This window comes from Mchenga conophoros, linkage group LG20 (assembly GCF_057382185.1).
Source record: "Mchenga conophoros isolate Kocher_MC1m ecotype Shallow Benthic linkage group LG20, M_conophoros_male_GT1.1, whole genome shotgun sequence".
In the NCBI taxonomy this organism is placed as follows: Eukaryota; Metazoa; Chordata; class Actinopteri; order Cichliformes; family Cichlidae; genus Mchenga; species Mchenga conophoros.
Window position 1 is genome coordinate 30,467,474 of NC_140545.1, and position 20,521 is coordinate 30,487,994.

The 20,521-nt window shown below is 39.9% G+C and overlaps 1 protein-coding gene across 3 annotated transcripts; it reads right to left on the reverse strand.

The window, feature by feature from the left end:
* Nucleotides 1-360: 360 nt before the first annotated feature.
* kcng1 (potassium voltage-gated channel, subfamily G, member 1) lies at nt 361-15,754 on the reverse strand. 3 transcript variants are annotated; one of them, XM_085259268.1, is made up of 5 exons: nt 15,702-15,754; nt 11,799-11,846; nt 10,712-10,845; nt 4,121-4,957; nt 361-1,955 (listed from the first exon to the last, which is right to left on the reverse strand). In XM_085259268.1, the coding sequence occupies exons 4-5, from the start codon at nt 4,901-4,903 to the stop codon at nt 1,176-1,178; spliced, it is 1,563 nt and encodes a 520-aa protein (XP_085115394.1). In that variant the 5' UTR covers nt 4,904-4,957; nt 10,712-10,845; nt 11,799-11,846; nt 15,702-15,754; the 3' UTR covers nt 361-1,175. The 3 variants fall into 3 exon arrangements, with proteins under 3 accessions (XP_085115394.1, XP_085115393.1, XP_085115395.1); XM_085259267.1 differs by lacking the exon at nt 15,702-15,754 and having other exon boundaries at nt 11,799-11,934; XM_085259269.1 differs by lacking the exon at nt 15,702-15,754 and having other exon boundaries at nt 10,712-10,828; nt 11,799-11,921.
* Between the last annotated feature and the right edge of the window lie 4,767 nt (nt 15,755-20,521).

The following is a 20,521-nucleotide window of genomic DNA, read 5'->3' on the forward strand; positions in this document are numbered from 1 at the left end:
TAAATTTAGCATCACAATATTTTCAATGCTGTCATTGCATATATTTACCCTAATCGTCCACATGCCACCTGCAGTGAAACTGCCTATGGCCCACAGTTTGAAAACCACTGGTGTAAACCATCAGTAACCGAATAGATGAGAATGAAATATAAATTTATAACAATATAACTGATACAGTCTGGAAAGAGAAGCTCACCAAGAGAGTCTGGTTCCCATGGATGATGTCTTTAGGCATCAGTTTAGTAAAACAGTTTCCTTTCCCTGTTTCTAAAGTGAAAAGTTGAAGTTAAAACAAGAGGCATCAATGAATCATCAACAGAAAAAAGGAGAGATTCCACTCAAATCCAATTTAAAGTGAGATATAGTTTATAAACAGCTATGCACAGCAAATGCAGTAATTACAAGCACAATAATGCTGTTTCCAGAACGTGTTCAAAAATTGCATATGAACCCCAAAGTGTAGAAGAAGGACAGTTAGGACATCATAAGTAATGTGTAGATGCTGGCTGTGCCACAGTATTATTAAGGAACCCCAACATAAGTTTCAATGTTTTCAAAGCAGTTAGAAAATAATGAGTTGATCAAGGGTCACATTGTAGTTGGGAAGGAATTTATATCTTTGGGACTTAACAAAAGCAAAAAGCATCTTCAGTTAACTGGCACTGTCCCGAGAGCACACAACATCACCAAATCCACTGAAACCAGAGATTAAAAAAAACATCACAATGTTGTTGAATGATGTGAAGCTGTGACTGTGCTCTTCAGGCATGTCTTCTGTTCATAAACACGTTTTAGAATATGACTGTTTTAACACTACAGGTCACCGGTAAGCTCGAGGTTTATGCGTATTTTGTCTTTTTTGTCAGCTGGACTTATGTTTGCTCTTATATGCGCTTAATAAAGAGATCCTTTTTTGCTGTTCTTATTTCTCTCTCATCTCTTCATCATTTTCTTTAAGTGTACACTGCTACAAATCAAGCTGCATTTTTTGGGAAGAAAAAATAATCTCTGTCTCTTCTGTGTCTCACTTTTTGACGCCCCTTTCAACCAGCCAATCCATCGAATGTCAGCCTCTCTTCCTGTCTTAGTTACACATTCAATCCCATGCGTTACCTCCTTCATCCTTGGTTTCTATTCTAGACCCACTCTCTCATGTCCTCAGTTGTCCTGCAGTCTCAGTCATCCATTTCTCTCATGTCAGACGACCCAATAGGAAAGAGCATGTCGCTCTCTAAGGACAGGTTGCTGCCTAGCCCGGCCATGCGGCTCCGCAGTAGAAAGTGTGTCCTCCTCTGCAGGAGCCTCTGCTGCTCCTGCTTCAGCTCCACGTAGGAGCGTGAGAATGTGTGGAAGATGGAGGTGACGGGAAAGGCCATGAGGAGGATGCCACTTAGGATGCTGCTCAGAGCCACCACCTGACCCGGGATGCTCCTTGGCACCATATCCCCATAGCCCACTGTTGTCATGGTGATGACAGCCCACCAGTAGGTAGCAGGGATGCTTGTGAATTCCTGTGTGGTGGCCATTTCATTCTCAATCAAGTACAGCAGGGGGGAGTATAGTGCGATCGCCACACACAGGAAAAGGAGTAGCAGTCCAAACTCCCGTGTGCAGCGGCGTGCTGTCAGGCCTAGAGTTTGCAGGCCCAGGGAATGGCGAGCTAACCGCATCACGTAGAGGATACGCAGGGCCCTCAGCACACGCAGCACCAAGCCCACTTTGTCCAAGTAGGTGTTGCCTGAGCCCAGCCTCTTCTCTCCTTTGGAAGTGCTGTCCACCACTAGTGTAATGTAGTACGGCAGGATTGCTACCACATCAATCAGGTTCAGGGGCTGTCTGAGGAAGGTCAGCTTGCTGCGATCTTGGATGAAGCGCAGGGTGAACTCCAGGGAGAACCAGGCTACACACACAGTCTCCACAATGAAGATATTATAGCACATCTGGGAACAGGTCCCCTGTTTAGGAAAGAAACAAAATGTGGTCACCAGCATGTAGATGAGGTCGAATCACTAGAGGGAGCCACCTCAGTGTGAAATTCAAACGCTAAACAGTGGTAGGACTCTGCAGCCCTCAGCACGGCAGCCAAGACAATGAAAAAATAAAAATAATTGCTCATTACAGATCAAACCACCAGTTTTGGTTATGGGGGAAAAAGTAATGTCATTAGGCAGTAAATCTTAGGTCAAAGCGTCTAAAACGATACCGCCACACTTCCAGAAGCAGTGTATTTTTCTTCATGATTCAGTGCGTGGTTGAAATATGGTTCAAAGCATTTAAAAGCACATACTGCAATAGCCGCTGAATGCAGTCCATATCAGGGAATAATATCATTATTATGAAACATACTCCCACAGAGGAGGAAGTGGCCTGACCACCTGAAAACTCCAGATAACCTGAAACACTTGTGTACTTTTAATGCAAGGCTTTGTCGTCTTGTTGAGGAGCTGTTAGAATGAGATCATTGGCACTTTATTTTAAAAACAAATGAATTCAGACTCTCAAGTGAGAATACAGTGCAAGGGTGTCAGATGAATATATCAGTGACTAAATCAGACAACAAGCAGCTTTTCATTTCCTTTTTCAATTTTGTTTTTCTTTTTTTCCCCTCCCCCGTTTTCTTAGGCAGTTATTGGTTTAACAGTGTGACAGAGGTGATGTTTAACTCATCTGCAGCTAATGCAGGGGTGGCCAACTCCAGGCCTCGAGGGCCGGTGTCCTGCAGGTTTTAGATCTCACCCTGGCTCAACACACCTCAATCACTTGATTAGTTCATTACCAGGCCTCTGGAGAACTTCAGGACATGTTGAGGAGGTAATTTAACCATTTGAATCAGCTGTGCTGGATCAAGGACACATCTAAAACCTGCAGGACACCGGCCCTCGAGGCCTGGAGTTCCCTCACTCCTGAGCTAATGTCTCACTGTACAGGAGCGAACGTTTTGCACTCCACCCATTTCCCACAATTACTGTATCTGCACTTGATTATCTGAACAACTTAAAACAGAAAGAAAGAAAAAAACAACACAAACTTTTTCCCCCACAGTGGAAATCAAAGAGTTTGCAGTCAATCTGCACTTCTATCAAAAGCCTGCTTTTTTAATTTTCACAAAAGCTTTCACGACAAATCAATTAATTAATTCACAACCTGTTTGCACTTTACTCTGCGAGAAGATTACGTGTGTGGCTCAGATATTCAATTTTCCTTTGATTTGACTAAAAAGGCTGGGGTGCTAATTATGTTTGTGATTGAAGTCAGACATAATAATGGAAGCATTTCATGAAAGCAGCCTGAGACGTCTTCAAACATTTATTCTAATCTGGGGAAAAAATTGTGGCTCTCTCAGCAGCCTTCCTTCTCTTACTGGAATGAGGTTTTAAAATGACATGACATTATTAGCATTTTCTTTAATGGCTGAGGGGTTTTTGTAAAGCACATAACCTCTTTTTTTCCCTTTGGATACATCAGTTTAAAAAGAATGGATAGAAAAAACGACATAAACCTGCTGGGTTCACATATTCATTGTCAGTATGGTGGCATCTCTTTATGTATTGTGGCTGTGCAAAGCAGTTTTAATGACAAATACATTAAAATGAATTAAAAATATATAAATAGAAATGAAATTAAAACAGAGTACAAGTTTTGGTGAACTGTTTTAACTATATTGGTTTCAAAATGAATTCTTATATTTGAAATGTTTGTCAAATTTAGAATGAAATGACTCGATTTGCAAAGTTTGTGATATTCTCATTTTTTCCTTATTAATACAAATACTTCAAAAATGAACTATATTTAGGCACAAGTTACTTTTCTGCTTCTTCTGTCTTCATTTAGATAATTGGTTAATTATTAATTTAACCATAGCTAAGCAGTTCTTTAATTTTAGACACTGGAAATTGAGTCTTCTGGGCAGCTATTTTGAAAAAATTGGATATCATAACAATATTAACCACATTTATCAGCTGTAAGAGCCTCAGAAGCTTTGGGACAAAACCTGTTGTTGTCCCAACTGTACCTCACAGAAACCATACGTTTTGTTTTGCTTTTGTAGCCTTACAACCTCTTCTTTTTTATATCATTTTTAATCTTCATGTGCTGTGTCAAACACCACGTTTCTACTTACCAACTCCTCCTCCTCCCTCATGGCCGGCATGGTGCTGATGGATAAGTTGATGGCAGTGATGGTGACAAACAGCACGGACAAACAGGCAAAGATCTTCCCTGGGAGGCCAGAGTGAGGCCTCTCCACCATGTCCCTCAGCTTAGCCATGCACCGACTGAGTCTAGATTCAGCCGCGCGTCCCCTGTGGCCACTGTCTGAATCCAGCAGATCCTCCAGGAGTTCTTCCTCCTCCTCTGCTCTCTCCATGGCTTCAAACTCCTCCATGCGCTGCAGCAGACGCCTGCGACAGCACCACTCCAGGCTCTCCTCTGGAACCCCCCAGTACAGCAGCTCCTCTCTGAAGGAGAGGGCGCACATCTCCCTGAGGGACCGCAGTTTGCCCGCCCGCAGAAAGGTCAGGATGTTACGGAAGGCACAGGGGCTGCGGTCAAAGAAGAACTCGTTGTGTGTGACATCATAGTCATCACAGATGCGCATAATCTCATCGAAGCTGCTGCAGAGGTGCAGCTGGCCCAGACGTGACAAGGGGAAGTCCTCTAAGGTGGTCCAAGGCAGCTGGTAGCGCAGGCCACCCACGTTGATAATGGCATGGAGTTTACGGGCACTGGACAGGAGTGTGTTATCGTGGATGGTGCTGAGCTCAGGGGCAGGCTGCGCCCTTTTATAGAAGGCTCCCTTGTGAGCCTCCTTCTCTTGTGGGAGGGGAGGGTTGAGGGAGTTATCAGAGGCACAGCTCAGGGCACTGTAGTCATAGTCAGAGCCGTCACCCGCCAGCAGGGTCATCTTTACCGGTCCGCTCACATCCCTGTGCTCAACCTCCCATCAACACACTGTCACCTTCACAGAAACAATAGAGAGTCTGAAGTTAGTGCACCAGTGCAGGTTTGACACAATCGGCCAAACTAATTAAAAAGCAAAGTTTAAAAATCTCTTTAGCAACAGAGTCCTGACCAAGGTACAGTCAGCAGTATTACACAGACTAGTAATACACGCAGAGAAAGAAAAGTCCATTATTATTTGATAAAGAGTAAAATGCAAACAACAGACAAAGTTATGAGGTTCAATTATAAGGAAGCTTGAGACAAAAAAGTCATGGTGTCCAGGTCAGTTAAAATCATCATATCACTGTGAGAAGTACTTCAATTCACCTGCCAACATACTGAGCAGTACACTCTTACTAAATGAATACCATCACAATGCACTTTACTGCAGCAGGAGGCACTCGGACTGTTTGCATTATGATTCAAATGGATACGTGAAATTATAAGAAAAGCAGAGTGATATGTAAACAATCTCTGCCTGCAGAACAGCCCACTCACTGTAGAAATGAAAGCAAGAAAGCTGCGTGAAACATTACCACCAACACACTTTTCAGCTATTGTAAAGCTACAGCGGGGAAACTCCACCGAGCATAATATTAATATGTGTAAACATATTAGTGAAATCCTAGAAGACTGTTTTCATTAACATTACTTCCATTAAATATGTCACACTGACTTGTAATAAAACCTTAATATTCTTCTTTTTAAACGTGTGATGATTAAATAGATTAAAATATGCGCGTTTCCGCACTTGGATGGTGTTTCCTGCTTGTTCGAGCCTCAGGCTGAAGTTTGAGCCGCACTGAAGTCATGAAGCAGTAGCTTTTATTAACTATGCGCCGCAGAGCACTGTGCCTCAGGGTTTACAGGAATCTGCAGCTGTAGGCATTTGTAAATAAAGTCTTTCTGGGTTTTATAAGGCCTTAATTTAAAAATGTCTTTCAACATTTATTTTGTCATAGTGCACTCTAGTTTAGTATCTAGTCCCTTTTAGAACAGCGCCATTGGAAAAAGTTTAGATTTTATTAGCGTTTTCCTACTTTCCTTATTACTACTTTAATGTTACAGCAAATATTTTTCTTTTCTTTTTTTACTAATTTACCTATTTTAACTTGATATTATTGCTTCTGTTTGCTTCCTTATCTAATGTACTAAACATGAACCTCAAGGAATATTGTTACAACAACAATAAGTAAAGAAAGTATGATGATGATGACAATGATAATATTTATTGCTGTTGCTCTGCCTTGAGGTAAATGTTTAGTATAGTCAATTGCATAACTTTACAAGAGAATGAACTGAGGTGACATTTACATATTGCTGTAGGTTAATTTGCATACTGTTTATTTCCACTCATTCAAACATAACAATAGTATTCTGGTCGTTGAACGATATTTGCAGATATCTCCTTCCAGTGTCTGGCTCGATCACACACACTGGTCTCGGTGAATCCGCCCTGCTATAAAGCCGCAAGATGCAAATCCCAACGCTGGAGAGGTAAGCTGTATTAGCCAATGAATGGCCACTAGGGGGCAAAGATATCTGGTGGACATAAACAGAAATTCAACCCTGCTTTGCTACATGAGATTGTATTTACTGTATTATACGTTTTAAAATAGAATTTGTCCTCAGTTTAATGGCAAAACTGATACCACTCTGAGGTTTCTGTGTTAATTATGGAGTGACAGAGAGGCACTGTTCAACTTTACTTAATATGAGGAGACAAAGAAGGGGAAACAATGCTTTGGCGACAACAGTTTAACTTGTCATATGTTTTGAGTGGAATAAACTAAGCTTTGGGGGACAATATGTGGATTTATGTAACTTTGGAATGAGCCTGACTAACTGTGTCCCCATTTCAAGACTTGATTCCATGTATTTACCCCAAAGTCGTACTGTTACTTCAATTTGAAAAGGAGGGCAAATAACAATGAGGCATTAGTTTCTTTTGACTGAGGTAACAGATCATGATTAAATGTTAAACTCTTAACAGTATACATTTATGTGGGCAACTATTTAACTCCTCACATTTTTGTATAAAGATTTGTCACCCAGTGATGCTGTACTGACTCAGTAATTCACTGATGTAACTGTTATCCTACAGATACTGAAGAGGCTGTTTTCAAACACACTTAATAATCCGTCTGTGCTATTTCTGGCCCTCTCACATTTAGAGCGGGAGGCTTTAAAACGCAGTTAGGTGTCGGTTGAGGTGTGTGTGTACTAACGTGCAATCACACAGTTATGCAGGCTGTTCCGAGTGCCAGCTTATGCACATTTACCAAAGACTCTTCGGCAGAACAAGAGACGAGCACGAGAAGAGGAGCAGCACTATATTGCAATAAGAAAGAGAAGGAACTGGAAAATGTTTACCACTTTATCACCACTTTATCACCAGTGCAGTGACGGCCTTGTGGCCTCTGTCCAAACTAATTTAATCAATTACAGTGATTTAGGGGGAGGCAGGTTAGCCAGTTAGAAATTAAAATGTCAGTGCCTGGATTGCTGCTTGGCCAAATTCTGAGTAAGGATTCTAAAATGGGGATGTGAATGTGTCAACTGAATGGTTATTAGGCACCTGCATTGTCAGCCTGTGTGAGCCACTGATTACAGTCAGCACCATCTTTCACCCCTGAAATCAGAGCAAACCCGCCCGAAGCTTTTCCCTCCAGTGCTCTGCCTTGTTGCATTAACTTCCTGATAATATAGATTTTTGGCTTTATTGGACTCGTCACATGTGGAATGCCCCTGAGGTCAGATCATAACAAAACCCCAGTGCAGTCAGGGAAATCATGCAGGCCATCAGCAGATTCACATTCAATCGCTTCCCACTTTTCTTAAATATAAACGCTGCCTGCAAAATAAACAGTAGTACCATTAAACAAAAGCCAAACACAAGAATGAAAATAAATTTTCAAAAAAGGCAAAATCCCTCCTTTTTGATTCTTCTCACACTCTCCCTCCATGCGGTGGAGGTTATCAATACGCCTACAATGCATCGCCGGTGTGGATGTGCACAAGCCTACGCCACTCTCCTACTAGATTAAATCACACTTAACCCCTTGAGGCTGTTTGATTTCTCACTTTGCCTTTAAACCGATTGTGCTTTTCCATCTCCGCAGTCACAGGAGCATTTTTTTAAACTCTTGTTTTGTTTTGTTTTCCTTTCCGTGCAATGTTGCGCCTCTGATGTTTCCTCTGGGGGACAAAGTCTAGAAGGAGAAGGAGAGATGAAACGCTGCAAAGACAGCGAAGGCTGTTCTCCCCACCAGATCGGCTGAGGTCTGGCCTCTTTCTGTGCCAGCGTTATCACAGCTAAGCCACAGGGCATGTTCTCCAGATTGCCTGGTGAGTCACTGGGTTGTGAGTCTCAGTTGCCTGACAGTATTGTGCATGCATTTCCCATGGTTCCCTCCTCAAGAGTCTTTGGAGACTTTTAATACCACCAATATTGACTGAGATCATTTTAAAGAGCCCACTAGTGATCATGACCACAAGATCAAAGAGCAATTTAAAAAAATTATAAGCTTTTAAAAATAAGGAAATGTGTTGTAACTGTTGAGATCTGTCTGTTATTTTCTTTTTACCTGCCTGCAGAGGCATGTGTTAAAGAATTTTGTTCAGTATGGGTGGTTCATATTCAAATTTAATAGTAAAAATGAACATCTGAAGAGTGTCTATGTGTTTGTGCCCGCAAAGAGATACAAATAGTTTACTTAGCGATGACTATTTATTGCTGCATATCTCCATATTGCTGGAAGTGCTGTGTAAGACAGATTTTACCAATCTGTCTCTGAATCAAAGATTTGCAATTCAGCTTGACTCATTCTGTGAAATACAGACACATGGTAATTTGATGAGTATCAGATTTTTGTCAGTGTTTCTGATGAAAATCGAAACCTCTAAGCTTTCCAGTGGCAGCTGTTCAAAGTGTAGAGTTCGGTCTTATTTTCTTGCATGTAGCCCCTCAACCATATTTAAAGCAATAACGTGCTGTAAAATAAATGCTCTCTATAGAGATGTTCCAGAAAAGCGCATGTCACCTGACAATGAAGTCATGTCAGTCATGTCCTCTCAGGCTTAATGACCATTTAAACCACACAATGTTCCTTTTGTTCTCCCCAACAACCACTTCTGCTCCTATTCCCTTAACAGCTCACTGTTCTCTAATGGACTATAAGAGGATGGTGTTTCCAGAAATGGACCGCAAGAGCTGCCAAGACCCAACTGTCTCTCTCTCTCTCTCTCTGAAATCTGGTTAAACACTGAAACAGTCAGGCATGCCAGAAGCAATCCTACCCCGAAGACCTTTCCTTACAGTAATTCAAGCAGGAATAGTTGTAAACAAAAGTGTTTCTTTTTTGTTGGATGTGGGTGGTATTAATGCATGCCGAGAACCCTGGAAGAAGCTACAGTATAGCTCCAGGGCAATAAATGTCTCCCCAACTCTGTCTGTGGTCCACCACAGTGCGCTGCTCTCTACTTCTGAGGTACAGAAGTATTCTGTGCAGATAATATGTTTCAGTAATGAGCTATCTCAGCACTAATGGCTACTCTTTTTCATCCTGTTCACTGTTCAATTCAACTGGAGTGAAAAGCAGCAACAGAATGAAATGTATCTGTAAAATAAACCACCTTTCATTTTATAAAAATGTCGTTTTAAAAGCTTAAAAGTCAATTATTGAAATGCAATTCAAGTACTTCTTCATGTCTCGCTTGGAATAAAATGTCGTGTAACAAAGAGCAAATGAGAAGCATCACACCTCTGTCATTTTCTGTCCACAGTTTATTTTCCAATCTGTCCTCTGCCCGTCCTTCCTTTTTAAAGGGCTCTATTCCCCAGACACGATCTGAGCCGGCCCACCGACTCTCTAGGCTTCTACCTCACTGCTCCATATCATGCCTCAGCACTTCCCGTCCTCTGATCCCTGACAAACTGTGACACACAATATTTAGTCAGCACACAAAACACCTCAACATTACACCCATCACTCACATCCGATGTATAACGACAGCATGTGTTTTTCTTTTTCATCTCAGGAATTTTCCTGAGTGGATGATTGCACACTCTCACCATTTGCGAGTGCTCATCTAACTTGATTATATAAAGATTGCATAACATTAAGTTCTCTGCATCGTTTGCGTGCATTAACCGATACTCACTTTTCATCTCTTGCTGCCCTTTTCCTGTCGAGCTGCAATCATCCGACCACCTAATCTTTCAGGGCTGTGTAAATAATGTGTTTTTCACAAGCAGCAGATAAAAGACAGCGAGCATGTGTGCAGGCATCACAACCTCACTGCAGAGAAGATCCGACTGTCTGTCACTTTGGACAGAGTGTTTCAAAAGACCTCTGCACTAGGGCGCAGCGCAAGTCCCTGCAGGCTGAAGTGACAGAAGGTGCTCGCACCAGTCGCTTAAAAGCTCAGCAAGGAAAAAAGAAGAACTCAACTCAACTTAAAATAAGCTGATGAGATGGTATAAATGGACTGTAAACTAACAGTTGTCCTTTAAGTGGGAAATTAGACACTTGATGGTCAGTGCTGAGTGTAGAAAATAAAAGCTTTCTTGTCAAAGGACACCACATCTGTGTGTTGGTTAAGTTAGTTGTATTTTTACATTTTACCACAGCTTGAACTGGTTAAAAACCTAAACGGTCAAATCAGAACATGAAAGAGCCAAGGGTTTTAGAAGATGGACTAAATTCACATCCAAGTCTGTGCAGATAAAAGACTTCAGAAGGAAAGACGAGGACTTTTTCTTACTTACACTTTCAAAGCACATCCATCGCCCAATTTGTATTGAGTCCGAGCCCTGGCTGCAGATTTCTTTGGGTACCCACTGGTGCTCAGGGAAACAGCAGATCAGGAGATGTCTCTCAAGCACCTTAAACATAAAAGCACCTGAGAAGCATACTATAATTACTTTATGGATCTTTTTTGTGGAGTAGAATCAGAGAGCCACTATTAGTTATTAGAATAGGAAAAGTCATTAGTTCATCTCATTAGAGTCACAATTACCTGGTGGAGGGAGAGAGGATGATGGATTACATATCATATATCACTGCTCCAAGGTCTCCAACGAGGGATTTGCATTGCGGACTCTAATCACATTATGGGCCATTATCTAAAATCATCTTCAGAATGAAACCATGTGCTGTGTTTGAACTGATCTCATATGGGTTCACTGACAGAAACATAAGCTGTGATACGCTGTTTGAGGACTTGAAGTTGTTCCCACGTTCAAAAGTTTCCCTTGCATCAATTTTCAGTTTAAAATTAGATTTTGAAAAGTGTTTTTCATTTCAAAGGACACTGCAAAGATAATGTATATATATATCAAATATATGTCCCTCCTCAGAGAGCATGCCAGACAAAATCTGTCTCTGCATCGAACCCTGTCTCAGTAAATGTTTACACATCATACAGTGTCATGCTGCTGCACCCTTGTTACCATGGCGTACATGCAGCACATCGGGCATGCAAGTCTCGGTCATCTGTTCGAGACAGATAATTCCTCGTTCAATGAAAAGTGGACCTCACAGGAAACCATTAATTAGCTCAGTCTGATTACAACTGACACTGCTGATGCACCCTTCAAGTTACTTTAAAAGAAATACTGACAGCACATCAGTGTGACCTACGAAAACACTAACAGGTAGGCACATGGCGCACACAGTTATAATATCAAGCCTGAGGAAGCAGCTATTTACATACATGATTTGGAATTTAAACACTGAACGCACGAATGAGAAAAACTCCCAAAGTGTCACTTACAACTAAGGAGTATTGTTTGTTTTTTTCTATACAACAAGCATTAAGTTTAAAAACATGTAAACAAAAAAATCCATACTCACTGCGCTCTCAAATCAGTTCCTCTGCAGCTGTTAGTTTGCTGAAGAAGCCTGAAGGCGATGAGAAGAATGTACATGAGGGAAAATGTGAAGTGTATTTTCAGGCACTGCTGCTACCTCCTTCAACTCTGGTCCATCTATGCAAAGGCACTGGGCTTGTGGAGTACGAGAACGCTATTTGATAATCATGAGCAACAGGCTGCCTCCCCTCCTCTCGCCCTCCCTCCCTCGTTCCCTCCTTCCCTTTCCTTTTCCCTCGACTCTCGCTTTCTCTCTCGAATCCTTCTTCCTCCCCTTCCTCGAGCGCTGACATCAGAAGTGGGATGTGCCATTATACCAAAACCTTTTGAGAGAAATCCATGGCAACCACCATCTAGAAAGAGCCATACTTCCCCTTCACCTTTAAAATGAGAATAATCACTGTCTTTTGATTGTAGACTCACACAAAGGTTTATATTTGTCCAGTGGGTTACTTGGCTGAGGGAGGAGGGGAGGGCCGGTTGTAGGCTGGCTCACACTCACCAGGGTGTCCAATTTTAGACAAGTGGTGGGAAATGTTAACATGAAGTATGATGATGAGGTGGAACGCATGGCTCATACTGAGAATGTTCATTGCAACCGGAGCAAATGTATATATGCAATTTTCCTTTATTTTTTTTTCTTAAATAAATACTTGTTTTGAATTGCCTTTGGATGATAATGCCAAGTTTTAGCAGCATATAACCACCAGAAGTGAAAGCCAAACATCATCAATAAATCTGTAAAAATAATAAACAAAGAGACTGAGGAAATGAAATCCAAAAGAGTAAACAACATAAAATCAATCCATTCTGATTTATTTAGTTCTGCTATATGGTACCTCCACTGAGAATGATCACAAAACCTATTATCCCTTATTTATCTACTTAAATGGAAACTGCAGAAGTAAAGATATATCCACATGTGACAAGTCAATCTCAGCATATTATTCCCCCTTCGGTTCTGTTATGACCCCATAATGGTGAAAAAAAAAAAAAATGTGCACATTTTTTTGGATGTAAGAGTCCAATTTTGTTCCTCAGTCAGCGGTGTGTGACTGCAGTGTGTAAAAAGTACTATTATTTTATGGTTGTGCTCAGTATGTTTTATTCAAAAAGACATATTGGAAGGAAAAGCGTCAGGTGTAATTCCTGTGAGCTATTGTGTCTCAGAATAGAGTTGTTAGAGCTGCTGTTAGATGGGTGACTGAAGGCAACTAAAGATTGTGATACAGTCCTGGAATGGAAATAACACACTCACAACATTTCCTAGAAAGAAAAAGAGCCAGAAATCCCTGTGGCCAAAAAAATCATAATATCCTCATAATAACCTCGCCTTCTACAATGCCGATCTCATACTGAGGGGCATAAGAGATATGTCTCCTCTCAAAACAAACAAACAAGGTTAAATGATTATCATCTCTGTGCGCTGTTGCAATCCAGACTGCACGTCAGTTTACACAGAACCAATCCACCGCAGCAAACCAGAGTATTGTGTGTTATGTGGAGATGTTATATTGGTTTCACTGGTAAAAATAAATAATTGAAATGGGTATATATTTGTTTTTAGTTAAGTTGCCTAATAATTATGCACAGTAATAGTCACCTGCACACACAGATATCCCCCTAAAATAGCTAAAACTAAAAACAAACTAAAAACTACTTCCAAAAACATTCAGCTTTGATATTAATGAGTTTTTTGGGTTCATTGAGAACATGGTTGTTGTTCAATAATAAAATTATTCCTCAAAAATACAACTTGCCTAATAATTCTGCACTCCCTGTATGAAGAATGTCAGGTTTATTGATTTAGCACATTCCAAACAAGATGCACAGTCTAAATGTGTTTGCAAAAAAAGGCAGATCATACATGACAGGAGCAAGGGTGTTACCCACACTAAAAAAAGGTCAACTAAAAACACAAAACGGAGAAGGTAGTACAGCTAAAAGGAATCAAAGAAGAAGGAATAAAAAGGAATAATGACACTAGATTTTAAAATAAGCAGACCGCAATGAATGAATGTGATTTAAAATTGACTCTCAGTATAGTGAGGAGACATTTGTTTGACTGAGTGTTTATTCAGTGACATTGTCAACAATGGAGGAAACTAAGCCAGTCATATAAAAATCCATTACAAGTATGTCGAGCAGTGCTGGAAGAACATTTTATAGTTTCACTGGGGGATTTTTAACACCTGCTTTTGTAAATCCAGGAAAGCAGCATTACAGCAATCTTTACTGGTAATAAATGTTTGAACCCCTTTTCAGACTTTAGTCTGCTTTTAGTTATCTAAATCTCGCAGATATCAACATCTATCATTCACTCGTATGTTTTGTGGCTTTACATAGTTTACAAGTTTACAAGTATGCAAGAGTTTACAAAGGAGTGAATCTGGTGCCTTAAGCCTTGAGACCTACCTAAAGAGTCTCTGATTCATCCTCATTTACCTGTATTTTTTCCATCACTAGTCATACACAGCTATTTTATTTTATTTTATAAAACTTAGCGAATGAATTCTATAAAACTGACCCAAGTCAAAGCATAGAGAAAATCATCCAGCGTAGAAAAAGCTGTGTTTCTTCAAAAATGAACATTTATTCTGTTGGATCTATTTGGCACAGATGCTTACGTCATTAACAGACTAACACGGTCACCTTTAGGGCTATGCTGCTAAAAATATGTGTGTGTTGCAGTCTTTGTCTGCAGAGCATTTTTATTTTCCCATTAAAGACAGCCTGTTGTTTTTTATGACTAAGTCTTAATATATGCAGATATTGGCTTGACACTTGAGTGGGCCAGTTTATGGGTGCTAGGAGAGCTCCAGCTATGCTGCAGCGCTCAAACAAGGGGCCTAAATAGATTCTGAAATCACAGTAGCAACAAATCCACCTTTGTTGGATTTGCAATTATTAATCAAAGTATATTAGGATTGAGACACACTGTGCTTTCTCATACATATGAGCAGCAGGCACCGGGTGACTTAGTATGGAACATCATCCAAATATGATACAATAAGAGCTAAATAAAACAAGAATTGGATGCTTAAACTGGATGTTTAGTGAAGTGTTTTCATCAAGCCAGCACTGGCAGTGATTGTGTCTACAGGTGTTCACTTGCTGATTGCTGATTGCTAATTGCTGATACACTTTTAACCTTTTTGTTGAGAATTTATGTACTCTCTGAAATTACACCTCTTCATCACTTCTCTCAATGATTATTATTTTCACCTTGGTTTACTGATTTAAGGGTTGAATTTCCACCCTTCATTGAAGACACTCTGAACCCCTAAAAGTACCTAAAAATAAAATGCAGACCTCAAAGGCAACTTTATCTCCAAATTTTTACAGATAATGAATAGTGACTTCCTGATAGTATCATAGGATCATTAGATACCACACATGATAAAATATAAAAGGGACCTTTTAGGCTGGGTACATGTGAGGAAATTAATCACTTTCTTGCACAGTATTAAAGCTACACCCAAATGGCATGCTGTGTCTCAAATTTTGTACTTCCAAACTTGCATGTGCTATTTTAAGTGTATGCGCATGTTAAAACTGACAAGTACAGTATCAGGCATTATCACTTCACATCTTGTCACAATTTTATGCATGTTTAATTTATCTTCAAAGGTTTTAATCAGTGCAGCGTCTCACTTTCATTTTTAGAGAAAATTGTTGTAGGCAGACGCACATCTGCTAATTAAAGCTGAGTAGAAAAAGAGATATTAGAAGTTCACTCAACAAAACTGAAGCAGAAAATTATTCTACAGTCTGTTCCTCACAGCGAGCCATGTTATTTGTTCCAAAACACATTAATGGCACCAGCATGATTGAGAATCCCATTTCAGTCAGTTTGTCTATCTATCATCATGCTTTGCATATTTACCTTCATTCATTTCCTGATGTTGGTGATGTATGTGAGACTTCTGCAGTTTTATGTTTATACATCTACTGGAACTGAAGTTCAGGTAGCATCTTCCCTTTCTATCTTAGACATCCGACATTGCACTTCTAATTAGGATGAGTCTTCGGCAAAAGTGGTTGATGTGAAAAGCACTCCAAAGTTCTGATTACTCTGCAAAGTGAAATAAACTCAGCACTTTCTGTCAAGTCAGGAAGTTTTTCTTACTCACAGCTATGAAATGATGCTTTGTGAATAATGTCTTTAAAGTGTGGCCGCAGTGGTCTTAAGCAGCAGGGTAAAGCTGGGGCACCACACTCATTATTTCCCTCAAGGCTAATTGACCTCAAGGACACGATCACTCAGACTGCCCGGCACATAAGAATTGACTCGTACCCACAATAACTGTGAAGATGGAGCCACTACGTTTCAAGAGTTAAATATCGATTTTATAAAAGCTTGTGGTTCTAAAGAATAAAGCCTGCTGGTAATTATTTAAATGTGTCCAAGCGTCTCTGCATTTATCCACGGGCATTTTAACATTGAACTGCTACAGGGTACTAAAAGCCTTTCGGCCACTGTTTGGCTCGACAGTTTCAACTATGAAGGGAAAAAGAGGAAAAGATACTCTGTGGGAGGCATTCTTTGAACATGAAAGATCTTTATTTCCATTCAAACAAAACAAACAAGCCGTCTTACTCGCACAACTGCATTGTTTCAACAGCCGCTCTTTCCCTTTTCATTGCCAACAGAGTACCCAAAATGGCTTTGCTTTTTTTAAACAGTCCTTTCAAATAGTTGATGCTGGTCATGTAGCGGTCCTGGTGACACTAATTTAAAAAATCCTCTGCAGTTTGAGTTCGACAAAGGCCTTGAAGCTAATGAGAATCACACTCATTATCTCTGGTTATTACCAGTTTTGACTAAATTGCAACATACTCGAGCTATTACTGTTTGGGCTTCTCATAATAATGCTCTGTATGATCTATCCAGCCTTGCATAATTTAAGATACTGAATGCGAGTAGGTGAGATAAATGAGAGCGGTCGTCTAATTTTCTCATTAGTTGACCTGTTGTGGCGGGATAAGAACGTTTCTCTGGAAGAATTAGCCTGAAGGTTTATGAAGCCAGTGCAACAAGGTGAGATACAATCTGCCGCAGTGGTTACATTATTGAAAGAAATATTCAGATCATTTAACAACATTTGCCAACAAAAGAAAGCTAAAAAAAAATCCATGTCTTCTAGGAAGAATTTTAAGGTAAAAATGTGTCACATTAGGACTAAAATATTGTTCTTCAAGACTAAATATAAATAATATACACTATATGGATAAATATATTGGGGAATACCTTCAACTTTGTTCAGCCCCCTTGCTGCAAGTGTATCAAATCAATCACCTGTAAATGCAGTCTGCCGTGTATTAGTCCTTTGAAAGAGTCCTCACTGCAGTAGGTCAGCTCCTGAAACATCTTCTCTCCCCAATTTTTGTAAGTTGTATAACTGCAAAGAGGAAGTGTTTAGGAACTACCACGTAAAGTAAAGGCGTCTGGTCAGTGTTTGCTGAGGATGCATAAGTGTGGAAAAGTCACCAACGATCTGTAGCATTAACATCGGCACACAGACTTTGTGCCTTCATGCATACATATGCTAATATATGAAGCCACTATTTTTTAAATACTTAATGTAAATATCTTAATGCAGTAGTTCACAATATTTGGGCCTCGCTGAGAGCACACACGATAAATCTGTTGGGCTGTAGAGTTATTACAGTTTTTTGAGGTCTCAAGAATTATTGAAATTAATCTTATAAATCTTAGAAGTTTAGTGAGTGTTAACAGTTTCAACAGTATATCTTTGGTGAAACCACAACAACTGCAACCTGATTACTGCAAGCCAAAATGGCTGGGATCCACTGACTAAATCTTTAGTTTTACAAACGTATGTTTGATTCAATGAAATCACAAGTCACAGTGTATTTCTACTACTTGACGTAACATATTTTATGTAATAAATATTCTCTGTTGATAATTGCATGGACAGTAGCTTATAAACAGATGGATAATTTTCAGGATTTGACAAAAAGCAGTCCAAAATGTGATTTCGCCACCAAATAATCGCAGCTGTGTCTGTTTGACTGAGATCACTCATAAGTCTTTGCAACTTGGCAGCGCAAGTGTCAATATTGTAACTTCTTTGAGTGTGAGAAAATGGTAAAGATGACCTCAGTATGTGCTGAAACAAAAGAAGAGAGAGGAAAATTAATATACAATAGACCAGGGCCAGCTGTCACAGGGTGGACGAGTATGAACACAATTTATGACAGTGTGTAAATGTGTGGGAGGTCTCTGTGACCCCAGCCTACTTTCCACAGCTAATGGGTCACGCAGTTTTTTCAAACAATGCACTGTTAATGGTTTTTACATGTAAAAAACATGCAGTCTTCCACTAATGGCTGCACATTGTAAGCACCTTTGGTTACACAAGACGCTACTGATCAATATGGGAATTGAACTGCCTATTAATTAGTATTTATTTAAGCTAACTTGCAAGCAATTATTATAACTTCTGTTAAAACACTGACTCCACCTGGGTTTAAATCTACCATCTGGGCCTGTGTAGTACTTCAGACTCCTCCCTCAGCCCAAAGACATGCAGTTAGCGGGGTTAAGTTAATTGATGACTCTAAATTGCCCATAGAAGTGCGAATGGTTGTCTGTTTCTCTGTGTTAGCCCTGCTGACGGCTGCTTTGGTACATGTGGTTTGTGGAAGGTGAGTCATCCATCTTCACAAACAGACCTTTTAAAACAAGACAACAGATAAGCTAAATATAACAGAGAGAAAGGAATTGAAAAAGAAACAATATACACATAACGTAAGATATAAAAGCTAAAATGACCACACAGTAAGCCATATAATTTTTCAGATAACTGCATTAAAACACACCATCTTTCTGCACGGGTTTGCTCGAGTCCATAACATATAAAATCATCAACCTGGATGCTCTAAAAACTGCATGTTTCAAAATAACCCAAGGATTTATTTCAAACCCTTTTTTGGCAGATGTAATGGTCCATCTGTTGAGTAAAATAGTTTGGATAGTTTCTAAAATTTGAGCTCAGCTTGAACAGCTTCCTCTCAAAGTAATGCTCTATTAAGCAGGATAACAAAGACTCTGGTGAGCACACAGTGGGCTTAAAAGGCTTAAAAGCAGCCAGAGCACACCGAGGTTGGTGGTAAAAATATGATCATTTATCAGATTCAAGTGCATGGTTTTAAATTATCTTGAGCAGCGGAAAAGTATTATCAACCTATTGGATATGTTAAAACAACCTCTGACAACCTCTCGCCCGACTCACACCTGACTATAAACACCTCTCCAGATTCTGCAGTTAAGGATCGCAGCGTTAATTTACGTATGTGATTGAAAATATCTCTAGTAGACTGACAGTTATGTAATTTTACACTTTGCATCGTATCAGATATCGTTATTCCAACGCCCGTATTCAACATTATAAACACCTTGACAGATGGACCCCTGCCTCCAGTTTTATTGCTTTTTTAATAGAAAGATTAGATTGGAAGCGAAGAAACCACAAGAACATCTCCGACTGAAACAAAAGTGAGATTAATTGCTTTCCAAAGTGAACACAATACTTTTCAAAGTTTTAAATGATCTCAACCACAGAGTAAAGATAAGCTCAGCTCTTGGAACCACATTATACGAGGACCACTTTTTATTAAACATCATTAATCATTTACTAACTAGTCATTGTGGAAGCACACATTACAGAGAGTAGAAAAGAAATAAACAAATAAATATGGTCTTAAATCGATGTGATGGCATGCTGGTGTAAGGATCATGATTAGAAACTAATGCACTTCAGTTGGAAGCATGTCTCATGACAACACTATGGCAGTTATCGCAACTCTCTCTCAATTAGAGTGTAGAGCACACGAGGAAAGGACTAAGCACATCCCACAGCACTGCAGGCTTTCAGCACAACTACAGAGAGGTTTACGATGACCTGACCCAGCCCTGACTATTAGCTTTATCATTTTTAATTTTTTGCAGGAACTGACGGCGGCTCCCGGGCCTGACTGATCCCCATGTACCAAATAGAAGTGAAGAAGTTAAAGAATTGAAAGGGGAGGGAGCTTTTTAACACATTACCCCCACATGAGCATAATTACTCTAATGAAAAAACATTTATGCGCAACAATTTTCTCTCATTTTATACATTTTATACATGAATTCTAGTATATATATTTTTTTCTTATTTCTCAGTGACAGTACTGAACATTTTTGTGCCTGGCTTCATAGCATAACAAAGCAGGGAGCTTCACAAAATAAAGTAGTGAACCAGCTCATATAGTTTCCCAAGCAGCAAGCTCGTCATTTCCTTTCTCAAACGACACAGGCCATTAACCAGGACCTGAAACAGAGGAAACAAAAGCCTCTTATTATGCAACTAAGTGTAAGGAGTGCACAATTCTCATGGAAAGTCCAATATGTGTACATGGCTCTTAGAAATCATAGGAACATAACCTTGTATCACTTTGCATTGAGTATATAATAACACACTGATGCACAGGGTTTAAAAGCTGAAGAAGCACATTTTATTAGACACTGACCATTAGACAGGATATCTGTAAATGGATTTTTTGCAAAGAATTTAGAGGAATACTTTTAAAGCACAGAAACCTCCCACAGTTGGAAGCATTGCCCCTGCTCTTTAGTCTCTCAGTATGACTAAGCAGACCTTTGTGTCCTCTCACCAACGCTAGACATTTTCTTAGCCAGGT

Bases quoted from the DNA above. Each gene is read 5' to 3' on its own strand.
- kcng1 (XM_085259268.1), bottom strand. From the start codon at position 4,903: ATGACCCTGCTGGCGGGTGACGGCTCTGACTATGACTACAGTGCCCTG. The intron at 1,956-4,120 runs GTAAGTAGAAAC...TTTCCTAAACAG, and splicing joins TGAGGGAGGAGGAGGAGTTG to GGGACCTGTTCCCAGATGTG.